The 15,000-nt window shown below is 40.4% G+C and overlaps 3 protein-coding genes across 4 annotated transcripts; 1 reads left to right on the top strand and 2 right to left on the bottom strand.

The window, feature by feature from the left end:
- Positions 1–1,205: 1,205 nt before the first annotated feature.
- On the bottom strand, positions 1,206–14,994 carry LOC145472835 (mucin-like protein). 2 transcript variants are annotated; one of them, XM_081454987.1, is made up of 8 exons: positions 14,963–14,994; positions 13,899–13,934; positions 13,474–13,512; positions 12,629–12,795; positions 9,574–9,918; positions 9,046–9,146; positions 2,301–2,393; positions 1,206–1,809 (listed from the first exon to the last, which is right to left on the bottom strand). In XM_081454987.1, exons 4-8 carry the CDS (start codon positions 12,767–12,769, stop codon positions 1,206–1,208), a joined length of 1,284 nt encoding a protein of 427 aa, XP_081311113.1. In that variant the 5' UTR covers positions 12,770–12,795; positions 13,474–13,512; positions 13,899–13,934; positions 14,963–14,994. The 2 variants fall into 2 exon arrangements, with proteins under 2 accessions (XP_081311113.1, XP_081311114.1); XM_081454988.1 differs by having other exon boundaries at positions 12,629–12,789.
- Positions 3,846–4,709, top strand: LOC145472836 (P2X purinoceptor 7-like). The gene is made up of 2 exons (XM_081454989.1): positions 3,846–4,353; positions 4,429–4,709. The coding sequence occupies exons 1-2, from the start codon at positions 3,995–3,997 to the stop codon at positions 4,598–4,600; spliced, it is 531 nt and encodes a 176-aa protein (XP_081311115.1). The 5' UTR covers positions 3,846–3,994; the 3' UTR covers positions 4,601–4,709.
- Positions 5,389–8,654, bottom strand: LOC145472837 (uncharacterized). Its single transcript, XM_081454990.1, has 2 exons — positions 7,675–8,654; positions 5,389–7,549 (listed from the first exon to the last, which is right to left on the bottom strand). Exons 1-2 carry the CDS (start codon positions 8,011–8,013, stop codon positions 5,513–5,515), a joined length of 2,376 nt encoding a protein of 791 aa, XP_081311116.1. The 5' UTR covers positions 8,014–8,654; the 3' UTR covers positions 5,389–5,512.
- Positions 14,995–15,000: the final 6 nt, after the last annotated feature.

Here is a 15,000-nt window from a genome sequence, read left to right as displayed (position 1 = left end):
ATACAGAAATGATAAATTTTAATGACCTCTCGCCTCTTCACGTCATATAATTCAATCTAAGATGATATAACATGACATAAACCGATCACAAAGTACAATGTATGGCATAGCATGACCAAATGTAGCATTGTCAAAAGTATAACACTAGGCAATGGACACTTCAATATTTTAGGTATATGGAGTGTCGCGTAGTTAAATGTACTGTTTAGCAGTGTGGTCTGGAGTGCTGTGGTGCATGCGCTGTGCAGTGTAGTGCATTGCAGTCCAGTATGGTGTGCTGTGAAGTGCAGTGGTGTGGTATGTTGTGTAGTGTAGTGTAGTGCAGTGCAGTGCAGTGCAGTGTAGTGCAGTGCAGTTGTTGTGTAGTGTAGTGTAGTGCAGTGCAGTGTAGTGCAGTGCAGTTGTTGTGTAGTGTAGTGCAGTGCAGTGAAGTGTAGTGTAGTGTAGTGTAGTGTAGTGCAGTGCTGTGCAGTGCAGTGCAATGCAGTGCAGTGCAGTGCAGTGCAGTGCAGTGCAGTGCAGTGTGGTGTAGTGTAGTGTAGTGTAGTTTAGTGTAGCCGGTGTAGTGTAGTGCAGTGCAGTGTAGTGTAGTGTAGTGTAGTGTAGCGTAGTGTAGTGCAGTGTAGTGCAGTGTAGTGCAGTGCAGTGTAGTGCAGTGTAGTGTACATGTAGTGTAGTGTAGTGTAGTGTAGTGCAGTGTAGTGCAGGTAGTGTAGTGCAGTGTAGTGTAGTGCAGCGCAGTGCAATGCAGCGCAGTGCAGTGCAGTGCAGTGCAGTGCAGTGCACTGCAGTGTAGTGTAGTCAGTAATGTAGCGTAGTGTAGTGTAGTGCAGTGCAGTGCAGTGTAGTGTAGTGCAGTGCAGTGCAGTGTAGTGTAGTGTAGTGCAGTGCAGTGCAGTGCAGTGTAGTGTAGTGTAGTGTAGTGCTGTGTAGTGCAGGTAGTGTAGTGCAGTGCAGTGTAGTGCAGCGCAGTGCAGTGCAGCGCAGTGCAGTGCACTGCAGTGCACTGCAGTGTAGTGTGGTCAGTAATGTAGCGAAGTGTAGTGGAGCGTAGTGTAGTGCAGTGCAGCGCAGTGCAGTGTAGTGTAGTGTAGTGTAGTGTAGTGTAGTGTAGTGTTGTGAAGTGTAATGCAGTATTGTGTAGTGCACTGCAGTGCAGTGGGTAGCATATGGGAGGGGAGTGATACATTCTAATTTAATTTAAATTATAACTTACGCCTTCGTGGAGGTCTGTAAAGTGAGCAGCTATCAGACGGACGATAGAAATAAAACAAATCACACAAAGGTGTGTCAACGCAGCAGTGTTTATAGGCCTCCTCGTCCGTGTAAACCTTTTCCATCTCATTCGCCTCACTGAACCAGTTATAAACTGCCTTTACTTGGACGCGACCACCGTCAGGAGGTCCCTCCTTGAGTGATCCCCAGTCTTCCCACTGCGTAGAGTAACAACATCGTTGTCGTAACCGAAAACCTCTTAATCCTGTAGCAGAATCGGAATATGGGATAAACTTGGAACGTCTGGAGTCATAGCACAGTTGGGGCCACGAATACCACCAGTCCCAAGAGAATCTACCCCAGTCTAACCACGCTTGCCATTCAGTACAAGGACACGCCATCTGCCAGTCTGATCGTATTAGTTGGTTGTACCTTTCATGAACTTTTATCCTCTGTTGAAGGATCGTCCACGTAAAACACTTCTCCAACGCATTTTTTACATTGCTGTTCTCGATTCTCCAAAAATGTCTTCCCGGCAAACCTGTATTTCCTGCTTTTCTGTGGAGGTTATACATTCCAAACAGAGTACCGGAACTGAAATAATCACCAAGAAAAAGTGGAAAGACTTAAATAATTCAACACGTGAACATTATCAGCAAGAGAAATCTTCTCGTCACTCCTTGTTTAATTTTTCTTGAAGACGGTGGAAGATTACCGCTATCTGCTTATCCCTGCTGCGTCCGCGCCTAGAGACCCTTTAGGCCGGCGCGTTTCTTCTGAAACATAAATCAACTAGGAGTATTTCTATCTTCTTCTAGATGGAATGCTATTCCGGCACAGCCCTTTTCGTCAGCGTTTAATTCGCGTGTACCCATTTATGGAACCGGCTGGAGAGAGACACTATAACGTTTTCCCCTTGAATTGGGTGCCATTTTCTGCGATTTTCTGTGACACCTATTTTATTCTGGTGGCACTCCTCCTTATTTGTCGTGTTCAGAGGTTGCGACTATTATTTACTTTTCCGCTGCATTTGCACATGAAAGCCAGATAATTATTTTTATAAAAAGGAATTTTCTTGTTCTCACCCCTTGATGTTTGAGTACTTTTTGCCATCATCCCCTGCGTTCCAGCCAGCGACAGGCAGACCATAGTACCCAGTCCAGTAACGGTAATACGCCCTGCATAAATCAACGGTGATTAACATTCAACAATGTCAGCATTCAAATCTATCCACGAAAATAACAAGCTCATAGTGGTTCTATCAGTGTGACAGAATATGAACTTTTCTTGAAGGAAGTGTAGGAACATGAGGGACGTCACTTACAAGATAACCTAACTATCACTCCTTGTACACGAGAAAAGCAATAGATATGCTGGGCCAGCGTTACCACGCATTACCCAGGCACTTCTTTTGTTGGGTGTAATTTTACACGTGACATGAGATCACATGACATGACTCCACTCATTATGTTCTTTGCGTCTTGTTTAAGTGGTCTGCGCCTAAATCCTTTTACACGCTAAGACAGGAGGAGGCCATTAACCGGCCAACTACACCGACCAAACTTCGTCAATAGAGGATTTATTATATCGCATAAAGAACTCTTATGTTAGTGTACGCGTCAGCTCACACTAAGCTGGCAGCCAAGGACTTTGTCTGTTTGATAAAGTCACGTGATCGGAAGGAATTAGTTTAGATCTTGTAGATGAGAAATGGCTTGTGCGAGTGGATTTTCTGCCTCCTTCGTGTTGGCCGCCTCACACTCGTGGACCATTTATCGGTTTTAAGAGACTTCATTTTTATTTTCCCGGCTTTCAGTTGCCACGGTAGGTTTTTTTTCTTTTATGGCTTGTTTTGAAATGCGGCACGTTGTCTGTTTGCATGTATCGAAAATCTATCTTCGTATCCTTCGTAATTTCGTATTTAAGTTTATGCTTAATTGCATGTCCGATTTCATTTATCGAAAATCCAGCTTCCTAATTTCGGTTAGGCTTAGGCAGTTGTATTGTTTATTGATAGCTTTCTTTTATCTTCCCTTCAGGTGTCCATATCGGGAGTTATTTTGCTCACACAAGCGGTTTGTGGTTAGTGCAGGTTGCACAGGGGCTGGTACGCTTTCGCCACCTAAAATTAATCGGCCTGAATGTTCGGCGCGGGTTGCCCTATACAGCGAAAGGAGTCATTGTACTTTTGCAAGCCAATATCTCGCTAGCCAACACTTATATCGGCTTGAACTGATTGATATAGGCCACACTTCTAAGTAAGAAATATTGGCAGGGATTGTCAGAGATTGTCAGAAACTCTCAGAAACTGAAAAAGACTGCCTTGCACTTGCATTATACTTCCATTGTCAGAAATACACTAGAGCAGTGTTTAAAGTCACCCTGTTGTTGCTTTTTCAAGATCAACAGTTGGTTCGTGAATCTCGGTTGAACAATATCGGTCCAATTTCGTGAATGCAAAGGATGCCTTATCGCGTATTAAAGGAGAACTGAAGTCAAAAACTGTCATGTTTTGTAACACTTTTTCTAGAAAGCCTAACATGAGTAAAGTCGAGATTAGATAGTTATTCCTGTCCGTTTCTTGGTTTTCGCGAGAAAATTAGGTTTGAAACTGCCTATTTCCCGCTTTTTGGGCCTTTTCATTGCGGGCCCGTAATGCATGTCAGCGGTAGGCTGTGACGTATGATATGGGGAACACTGATTTCGTAAACAAGAACAAAACAAGCGATATGAGCTGAAAGCTGTCGTTCTGTCGCGGATTTCCGTTGCTATTTTCAACATGAGTGGTGTACAGCCATTTCAGTTTGAGCCAACCTATCCTCCTGGTGAAGAACCAGTTGATTCGGAGGAAGAAGGAGACGAAGGGGACGGCGAATTAACCAATTTTGATGTTAGAGTTGGAAACATCGAATGGTGCATTTGTGGGGGCAATTGTGTTCCAATGTCGACGGCCGATGAATGTTTTTGCTGTCAAGAATTGGAGGCCCTCAATCAAAAGTTCGACGAGTCGGGGGTTGAATGCATAACCGACCACGCAAAGTTTAGAATTGTATGCCTGGATACGGACGTGCTAAATACTGCCCTTGTTGCAATTCACAACGCACGCTGTAATCCCTTGCCGGAACCCATCGAGAACAGGTTAGTAGTTTTGAAAATACAGCCGCAAAAATTATTTGTTCATTGTATAATCCGCATATTTTTAATCTCTTCTAGAACATGGCGTTTAGCAGCCTACCGTCAGTTTACTTGGTGGGTTCATGGCGTACTGGGAAAAAAAAACCGGCGAGTGATTCCAGCGTGCGTTGTGAAAGCAATTAGAAATGAATTTCCAGAGGAGAGTGGTGAATATGCCGGATTCAAACCGGCGGAAATCGATTTAAGTTAAATTTTCGAGACAAGCCATCGTGGATTTTAGCATGCTTTATTGATATTGATTTCTACAAATTTATCAATTGCAAAAACAGTACTCGTCTTTGGCTAATACTCTTATATTGATATCTACAATTAACCAGTTTTATTTTCCAGTAGTATACTGGTTCTTGTAATTATTTTTTCGATTTTCAACAAGTTGTTCAATCCACCTTAGAAATATTTATAAGTAATAGTCATGATGAAACCCAATATGCATGGTTTGTTTTTATTAAATTTTGATTTGAAATTTGAAAGAAATGTATTGCTTGCTGTTGTTTTCAATGGATTGACAGGATGTCATGTATTTAAGAAAAAATAATGTTAATTATCCATAATCACAGGTATTTCGATCATTTGATATATGACCTTGCATCTTGCCTATTTGAAATAAGCACATGTTATTCAGTGTTTTGTTTGTTTGTTTTTTTAATTTTTTGCTATTGCTCTATGTAGTTACTAAGCAGTTTGCAAGCAACGCTTTTATGAAAGACTTTTTAGCGGTTTGGACAGTTTTTCTGTGTCAAATTATATGGAAGCTTACGGACACAGAGTAAATAGCTCTTAGAAGTCTATACCACGTGTAGTCTCAATCCAAACAAGCCATTTCTATTCCAAAAAATTTTTAATAATAATGGCTGTAATAATTGTTGAAGGACTGACTGGGCAAGATGGCTTTTTATTATATTGTTCAGCACACCGACATCATTGCTTTAAATAACCTAAACTTGGCAACAGTTTGATTTGAAAGTTAATTAAATGAAAGTAACTTTTCCCAGAGCAAACCACCAAAAAGGTAAGATTTTTTTGGTGTACATCTACAAAAAAATACCAAAGAATAAGTGAACACTTGCTCGAAGCCCTTCAATAACCATTGCATCAAATTAATTCAAGTATCAGAAAATCTAGATGTGTGCCTTGCAATAACGTTTGCTTTATCTGGTCGAGGAGTGCAAGCAATGTTGCGTGGAATATGTGGTGCTGTGAGAGTGGCACTTCTTTCAGCAACATCTTGACACTTCCTTTCAACTATTGCATCCAGCAATGGGCGTACATGATCCCTTGTTGTCTTCTCCATGATTGGCTTAGCAATCCACTCCTTACTTCTTTTGGGGAAGACCACCTTGAAACGAAGCTCTCCCTTGGTTTGTCCCCTCGAAGCGGTGGCATGGTCTCTGCTGGTGTTGGCATTGTGGTCAAGGGCTGCTAGCTGTGTTCGAGCAACCATGCCCTTATACCAAAAGTGCTGCCGTTTGGGGAGGTATTTTGTCTGGACGCTGTGATACACCTCCAAAGATCCAGTGTGACAGCTGAGTGTCAACTGCTGGATGTCTTTCAGTAGATTTTTGTCAAATACTACTTCTTTTAATGCCTCATGTGCTGGTGAACCCGGCCTTAGCCATCTCTTGGTTCTGGCCACATTTCTTGGGATGGGTGGGTGGGGACATTCATGATAATGATCTGCACTGTCCCAGTGATGGATGTTGGCAGTGTGGTGGACAATTGATATCCACTTCTCTCGTAAGAGTTCCTTGTCCCCATTGCATGTGTCGGCACACCACCAGAGATGGTTGGAGACTGACTTGATCCAGGGAAAAAGATCACCACAGTCCTTCTTCTTTGCCTTTTCAGTTAGTTTTTTAGTGACACTTTTTGCTAAATGCCACACATCAAATTGGTGATCCACATCAGGGTAGATTCGTTTCATATCTGACTTAATGCTTACATGGCGATCAGTTGCCACAACCTTCACTTTAGCTCCTTTACCCTGGATATTTTCCATGCACCTTTTAAATCCTTCTCTCTCCATAGCATTACTGCTGGTCACTTCACTGACCTGAACAATTTGGAAGTCAACAATTTTGTCGCTGCTTTGATCAATCATGGTGTAGGTGCCATATTTGGCATTATGCCCTGGGCTGTCGCAGCGACCATCTCCAGAAAGCCACAACTCTCTGTCTTTCAACTCATTAAAAACAGAATTTTGTTCTCCCTCCCAAACTTCATTAATTACTGGAAATAAATATGAGTCTTGAATGTTACAGAACGTTTTCTCACTGAAAAAGCATAACCTCAATATTTCAGCTAATGTAGCTATCTTGGTGTAGGTGGCTCCACTTAGAAGAATTGACGAGGACATCAACAGGTTTCCAGCAGCCATCCCTTTGATCATTGGCTGGCTGTTCCAGAAGTAGGTGTGGCCATTTATGCACTTAAGTGTAACAAGCAACAGAGAACCCTGGGTAGATTCATGCCTTTTTCTTATGCCTGCACCACACTCAGGGCATCTTTTAAAAAGCTTCACTAATTCTAGTTTGAACACAAGGAACTTAACATCATCTTGTGGGTTGACAGCTTCTGAGTCTTCAGTTTCTGACTGTGAATTGTTTGAGTGATCTGACATTTCATCATTTTCCAATGGCACGTAAGATGGATCCTTTTGAGGTGAGTTGTCTGGGGTGATTTTCTGTTCATGAGAAGGGCCTATTTCATCAGGAAAGATCACTTCCTCTCCGTAAAAGTTTTCATCAGTTTGAGTGCTTTGGTCACACAGGATCACATCAAATGAAGACTTGTATGTTTGGGACTCGGTCGATTTCATCATAAGTTGTGCTCCTCGTGTGTTAATTTGACACCCAACATCACTGGTAGACTTATGTGTCAGTACACTTGTTTGATTTGCTTTCGTCGGTTCTACATTAAGTTGCACCAACGGCCCCTCCAATGCAACCTCACTATAATCTATGCCCTGGGTATTTAGACAGCCAACTTCCTGGTCACATTCACTTGAGGTACTAGCTACAGGTTCTGCATGTACACCCAAGGAATTTTGAGGGGCAGCTGCTGAATTACATTCAGTGAAGGTACTAGGTTCCACGACATTAACAGGGGAAACATGCTGCGTCGTGGTAAGTGATGCAATATACTGCAAACCAAAGCAGACATTCCGTGACTTAGTGTTCAGCAATTGCGTGAACGTTTCCCCTACATATATGTAAGATTAGAAGGTACTTCGAGTTGCGTCTAGCTAAAATTAATTCAGATTCTTACCTCTTTCTTTGCCCTGTCATGCAAACGGTTTTCAGACGATAGTCGAGGCTTCTTCCTTGGCCGATGGACAAAAATTGTTGGCACAGCATCCGGCTTCAATGTACGTTTTGCTTTCAACCCAAGTAGTTCTGCTTTAAGATCACGTTCAAAGCACTCAGGCTCGAAGTGATCGGAACACAACCGAGTATCTTTGGTAACCACAAAGTCAACTCGGGATATTTTTGCTAACCACTCTTGCAAGAGAGAACCTTCTGTAGGAAGACGGTGGAAACTTATTCCATGCTCCTTGCTAACAGACCGAGAATCATTCGAGCATCCAACAGCACAACAATACACCATTACGACGGAACAGAGGAAACGATCGATATGCACATAAAGTGAGTAGTGAGTCTTACGAAAAATGGACAGCTTTATTTAATACAAAAAGATTGACGCAAGACCGGAAAAAAATCTGCCTGAAATATTTGAAAAAGGTGCGATAAGACATGAACAGTTGCGAAAGGAAGGTGACGTGCATTGTAAATCGATCTCAGTAGTTTACGAAATTGCAATCATGGGATTTCCATCGAGTGAAGCGCTGAACTAACTCGAAACGTAATTCAGTCAAACGCTAAAACTGTCGCAACGCTAACTATAGAAGCTTTTAGAAGCTGACAAGGAATAATTATCCAATTAACTAAAAAGACACAAGATATCACGTAGAGGACTGCTTAAAGGTATCTTTCCATGCTGAATGTTGCAAATCTTTCTTACTACACTGACCAACAAGGTCACCATCACTCAAAATTAAGTCTCTCGCACATGTTCCCCATATCATACGTCATAAACTACTAAAGTAACCGCTGACCCTACCGTTCTGAGCCGCAATGCCAATAGTCTAACATCACAGTAAAAACTATTTTTTTGAAGTCAAAAAAAGGCCGAAATGGCAAAAAAAAGTTTGAAACATCAATATACTAGGTCTAAACTATAAGAAAAAAAATACTTGATTTTTGCCTTCAGTTCTCCTTTAAGGATCAGTTAAAAAGCTTCTCCTTGAAAAGTGCTTAATAGAGTTGACAAGGTTAAGTGCTTTAATAAGGTCGACAAGGGTCAATTCATGCCTCTCAGATTCCTGCTTTCAGCATCTGGTTTTCTTTATAAGATCTTATCAACTTCAGTGTAGCACAAAGAATGAAACAGAGACTGCTAAAAGTTAAAAACTCTCATTTGTTTTTAATGGGGAACGGGAGGAAATATCGAGCGGACAAGATGGCGCCATCTTTCTCACCCGTATAACAAATCACAGAGCAGGATTTGGTTCATCTTACCTCTCGCAGCTTGCAGCAATATAATAAAACGTTTCATTGCTGCATTTTGTAAACAACTCACCGATCCGCTGGAATCACCCACTGAATTCCACCATAAGGGTAATTGTACATCAGAAATGTATTAAATCCATTCGTTATTAAGACAGCTTGGAAAGTGTTACTCTGCAATAAAAAAATCTGTGTACAGGTTCTGGTTGTAACACGACATCATAGATCTATTTTTAAACTATAGAGATATGTGCGTAGAAAACAAAAGAGAAACAAACAAACTAAAACAGTTTTGGCCTTTGAACTGAGATGATCCATAAACTGAGATTAACTTTAATTGCATTTCTTTTTTGTTTTCGTTTTTTGCAATACAACTATTACGTGCTATTCGATTCTGACTGGACAAAAGCGGCACAGTCAATCCCACATTAATTAATTAATTAATTAATGCCCATCACCAATAAGAGTGAAAAGCACATATGGCGCCATCACGCGCGGATCTGAAAAATTTCGTCTTTAAAATGTTCCATGTCTTTTTTTCTTTTCTTCATTTCACAACGAACACACAAGACATGGATGTTGCGCACGCAATGACTCTTACCCAACGACAGTTGCTGTCGTAATAGTAGTGATAGACATAGGGACACAGCTTTTCCCAGGTCACGACAAGAACCCAAGAGGCTTCAAAGTTTTCAAACTTGCCAGTGTAGCGTTGCACATGCCCTGACGCCATTCTAAGGATCGCAGCAGCGCTGTTAATGTCACCACGCTTGTGCATTTGATAATACACTTTAGAATGACCATCGCGGAAGGCAGAGTACGTATCAGTCGTGGCCCAGAAGGGTGCAATAATTGCCATATTTTTCAGCCACCAATAAGCACCAAACTTCCGTGGCCACCACCAGCTCCACTCATAGTTCAGTTGAATGATACCATTGCGACATATCTGTAAAAAGGGGTTGTTTAATTACAGCTGATACAAATTACTGCTAAATTTTTGAAATATAGCCCAAGTTCCTTTATAGAAATTTTATGAACAGTTGTTTTCAGTTTACGCTGATATTAACTTAAAACAGATTAAAGGAAATCAAACGCCAGCGGTTTAATTCACGATCTACTTCTTGTGAAAAAAGTAATAACAGACATCCCGCAGACAATGATATTAGTCATTTTTGGAAGTCTCAACGAATGCTTTTACGGATAAATTTATTTCAAAAGATATATTCAGTCAATTAAAATGTACCTAACCCCCCAATTTTTTTTTCGCTAAAACGAATCTAGACTTTATTTAAAGCATTTGGGCAAAGAAAATTTTGAATTTGGTTGAATCCTCGATTTTCTATGCCCTTTCAAAGTCGCGCTTGAAGTGTTTCACGACCGCGTTTTAGGGAGTCTGGGGCGGCGGTTGCTGATGACGTCTACCCAGGAACCAAACACAATAGCGCCTCAGTCAACTCTCTGTATTTGTTCGAGAAAATGGAACACCAAAACTAATCGTTCCGATGTGTTTTGGGACTAAAACGTCCAAGTTTTGTCTCAGAATCATTTACTTTTCGTCACTGGAGTCAGAGTTAATTTCGATTCGGAAGACTGCGAAATAAACTTCGATCGAGCACGTTCGACAACTGTGAACTCACAGCTTAGAGCTTTGAGAGCAATTTACAATATTTCAAGCGACGAAGGAGAAGACTTCTTTGCGGACGAGCTGCTTGTATATTAGGAATGGAAAGCTAGATACGAAGTGGAGGAGCAGGCAAACAAAAAGCAGGAAAGAAAACTCAAGGACTGCTTTGGATGGTAATTTCGTCAACGAAACATAAAATTCCCACGCGTGTTTATAGCCCGTTTACATTTGTCCTTAGCGAGAATGTATTTTTGTCAAGGTGTGATTGTTCTGTTCAATCCAGTTTGTGTTTTACTTTCAGTTGAATGCTTCATGTTTATAAGAGCGACGTACGTGTTGCAGTTTTCGAGACTCGATGACCTCCAAAACATTGGCTTCGATCGATTGAAAATCGTATTGTTTGGACCTGTATTTTTGAAGCTGCGGGAAGCAAGGCGGAAGGAAACATTTCACACAATTACCGATTTCACATTGTCACACGTTTTAAGTCGTAACTCCAAATAACCAATGTAAATTGTTCTCAAAGTTTGCAGTGAAATTCGTCGGATAAGCGAAAAGGATGTGTTCCCTAAGCGGTCCGCAGATGTTACTCGGTCATATTTTCGACGCTATTGCACAGAATCTTTGTCGCACTGCTGATTTCCAAACCCTCGAAAAACTCTGTGAGTCTAACAATTTTGTTTTCATGTAATTCTAAAAGATTAATTTTCGAATTTCGTCTAAATCGAAAGAGAAATAAGTGTTCTTTAGCGGTGTACGGTTGCGATTTATTTACATATCAGTATAACGCTTATTGATCATGATCGGATCACACAACTTTGCTTGTTATGTTATAAATACTGCGGGATTGGCAGATATAGATTGTCGTTAGTATTTCTAAAAATTGCTGGTTAGCTTTAAGCAGAAAATTTATGAAAATAGCGTTCGAAAGTCTGCGGAACAAATTCCTGTGAGAGTTCTTCAATGGTTCTCACAGACTCAGTTCGCTTGTTTCGGTTCGACAAAATCAGCCATCGTTTACGTCTTTTTTGCACCATTAGCCGATCATCGTCAGTAAATTGTACAGTATATCTTTCTTTAAATCTGGAATATTGCTGCAACAGCCGATAGCACCTCTGGAAGGCGTTTCTGCGCACTTTTCGAATGTGTATTGCACCATCCTGAAGGAAATGAGAGGACGTGAGTTGTCCAACCTTCCTGGGTAGACGTCACAAGGGCCACTGGACCCATTCTCCTCAAACTCGGTCGTGAAACAAAATGGCGGTGTTTTGGAGCTATTTTCGAGATTTCGTCGGGGCACAGAAAATCGAGGATTTAACGAAATCCAAAAATTTTTTCGCAGAACTATTTCAAATAACAAGTAGATTCGTTTTAGCGAAAAAAAAAATTGGGGTTAGGTGCACTTTAATAAACTTTATTTGACTGCGGTTCTATTAGCCTCCATGCACAAACTATATACCATTGTGACCTTCAACTGTTATATATGTATCTTTCTTTCTTTTTCATGGTAATATTGTAATTCCAAATGTAAGTGCAAAATAAAGTGAAGTTGAAGTTAAGTGTCCAAAACTTCTAGTCACCCGGAGGCCGACTAATCGGAGACACTCCCAGTAAGTGTAGCGTTGTTTATTTTAATTATTATTTTAGTTCAAAATAGCATTTTGGGATCAGCAGACTTGATAATTATAACGAATATCTGCAAGATATATAAACAATAGCCTCCATTTGGCGCGTAAATAAGCTCGGATATTTGTCCGCGGACATGATCTGTTCCGAGAAGCAAAACTGTGAGCTTTAAGGATCAGATAAGGTCCAAAGACAAATATCTTAGCACATTTTCGCGCCAAACCGAGGCCATTGTGTTTCTTATCCTTCAAATCTTTTTCGTAATACGCGCAGTTTTGAAAATTGGGAAAAATCACTCGGATATTCCCCAGTTTCACCTGGGGCGTATTCAGTCTTGTGATACGTTTAGACTAATCGCGCGCGAGCGAAAATATTTGTGATTGATTATAATTAGAGATATACCTACATGCAGTTTATAATGCCTCTCCGAAAAGAATGGAAATCCAGTCCGATCCGTGTCGATCCTCAAGCAGTGGTCGGAGTAAAAGTAAGGAGAGTCTTCAAGACGGAACTCGTTATCATTCTGCAGAGGGCCGTATGGATACATATTGTCTCCAGATGGAGTTGCTTTAACTTACAAGACAAGAAACGATGCATGATGAACATTTCGTTTTGTCTCGTGTACAACATGTTTTCTACGGCACATCAAAATATGGTGGACTGGACTGGCTTGGCAGATAGGGGAGCGGATTGTGTGCTATGTGGGCATGAAGGAGTCGTGAATCTCTATAGCCTGAGAGCCTGAGACGGGTGTCTTATATGTAACATTTACAAAAGAAAGTAAGTGACTGATGAAGAACAATATATTGACTATAACCGCAATACCTGTTTCGTTAAAAACTCATAGTTTTACAGAATATCTAAATTTAGGAAACTCATAATTATTTTAATAACATGAAAATAAATAAAACAAACTATCAATAGTGTTTCGAACTAAAATTATTTTAATTATACTTTTAATACCCTGCGAAACAGAAACACATACATACTTTATTGGCTCGTCCCGACGGGGCTACATTACAAAACTTAAAAAACACAGAAAGCTAAACACATAGAATTCCCATTTCCTTCAATTTTCTTCCTGCGCGGTGCATAAATAACTGACGGGGATTATCTTAGTGTTTCGCCGGGTAACGTTTAACTTGATGACATTTATAACGTGACCAAAAAAAAAAAAAAAAAGAAAGAAAGAAAGAAAGAAAGAAAAAAAGAAACCAGAAAGCAATATAGATAAAAAAAAAAGGAACTTACTGTCCCGTGTTGGCGTAAGGTTGGGGAGACGTTCCGTAGCTGTAACAAAACGAACAGATGAAACTTTTCAGCAACACTGTTTTGATAGGGCGTGGCTCATAAAGTTACAAGATATAGCTTCTTGCAACCAGAAGGTCTTTTTATAACAATTAAGTTATTTTATTTATGTTAAAGCAGTTTTCAATGAGGTGTCGTAAGCCTAAATCAACAGAAATTACGATAGCCAATCACAACAAAGTAAACAACGGAACGAGACAATGAGCGCTGTATGGAAGAGCACCTGACCGACTCCGGAAGCGAGTAAACATGTGTGTGACCAAGTTAGGACTGGTTCTGGTTCCTGCGTCTGATTTCTAATAGAATAGATTCTAATTCTGATAATAGAGAAATTTGGAAACTACTTTTGGATTAGAGTCAATACTTACTCCACCGTGGTGTACCCGGAGTAACAGATGGCGTCCCTAGAAATCAAGACAAGTGCGAAGATTAGGTTTGTCAGTGGCATTGAAATCATCAAAAAGGCAAAAATAAATTCTTAGATAAATGAGTTATAAACAACAACATTGAAAATGAACCATTTTTTGAATGCGTATGCATACTTGTTTTACGAAACTTTTGCGAATTGTACGCGCTGTGGATTTCTTCTCTTCTTTCGTTTTGCTTTCTTTATTTGCTTTGTTCCCATGATCGCAAAATTGTGTTACCTATTCACAATTGGAATTCTATGCACGTATATAATGTATGACAATAACATTCTAATTAAAAAAGGTTTTACTTCAGGTAAACATACTAAAATAGAAAAAGGTAAATGCCAAAATAATAAAAAAAATGCTTTTGCCATTGCGGTTTTCGAGTACGGTACTGTTAGCTAAGCAGAATTAATGACTTGTTCTACGAAATCAGGTGAGTGCCCTTGAAAGAAATATTATTAAGAAATTAAGAAATATTATTAAGAAATCTTTAAAACGTAAATAAACTATTGCCATTCATTTCATACCATATGCATCCCACATACGTAATGCAATTTCTATCAAAATAATTTTAATCAGAGGATCAGTCTCATACCCACCTAAAAAAGGAAAATCCAATAAAATCGCAGCTAGGGTCCCAGGCCACCATGTAGCTTATAGTTAATGAGAGCTTCCTTCTTACTACAGGAAAGTTTGGCGTGTGGTTGAAGGGAATGTATTGCCCTGACTAAAGGAGGCAGAAATCTTAAATTGACTAAACTACAGAATACAGGGCCACTTCTAATCATCCACCAAACAAGCCGGCTCGTTTGGCTCGTTTGCTTCCTTGTCATTCACTGCCGAGCCAAAAAAGCCAAACGAGCCACTAAATATATAGACCTACGAGTTCACGCATATATAGATTATTCCTCGTTCTTTTATCCACTGCCGAGCCAAACGAGCCAAACGAGCCACTAAATATATACACCGTCAAAAGTGGCCCTGTATTGTATAGTTGCTCCCTTAAATTTAAGACTTACTTGTCGCGGACAAAAAGGTACTTGTAGGTGAGCCTATA

This window comes from Orbicella franksi, unplaced genomic scaffold (genome assembly GCF_964199315.1).
Source record: "Orbicella franksi unplaced genomic scaffold, jaOrbFran1.1 SCAFFOLD_694, whole genome shotgun sequence".
Lineage (NCBI taxonomy): Eukaryota > Metazoa > Cnidaria > Anthozoa > Scleractinia > Merulinidae > Orbicella > Orbicella franksi.
Note: the sequence above shows the minus strand (reverse complement) of the source record. Positions and strands in the feature narration are given on the sequence as shown.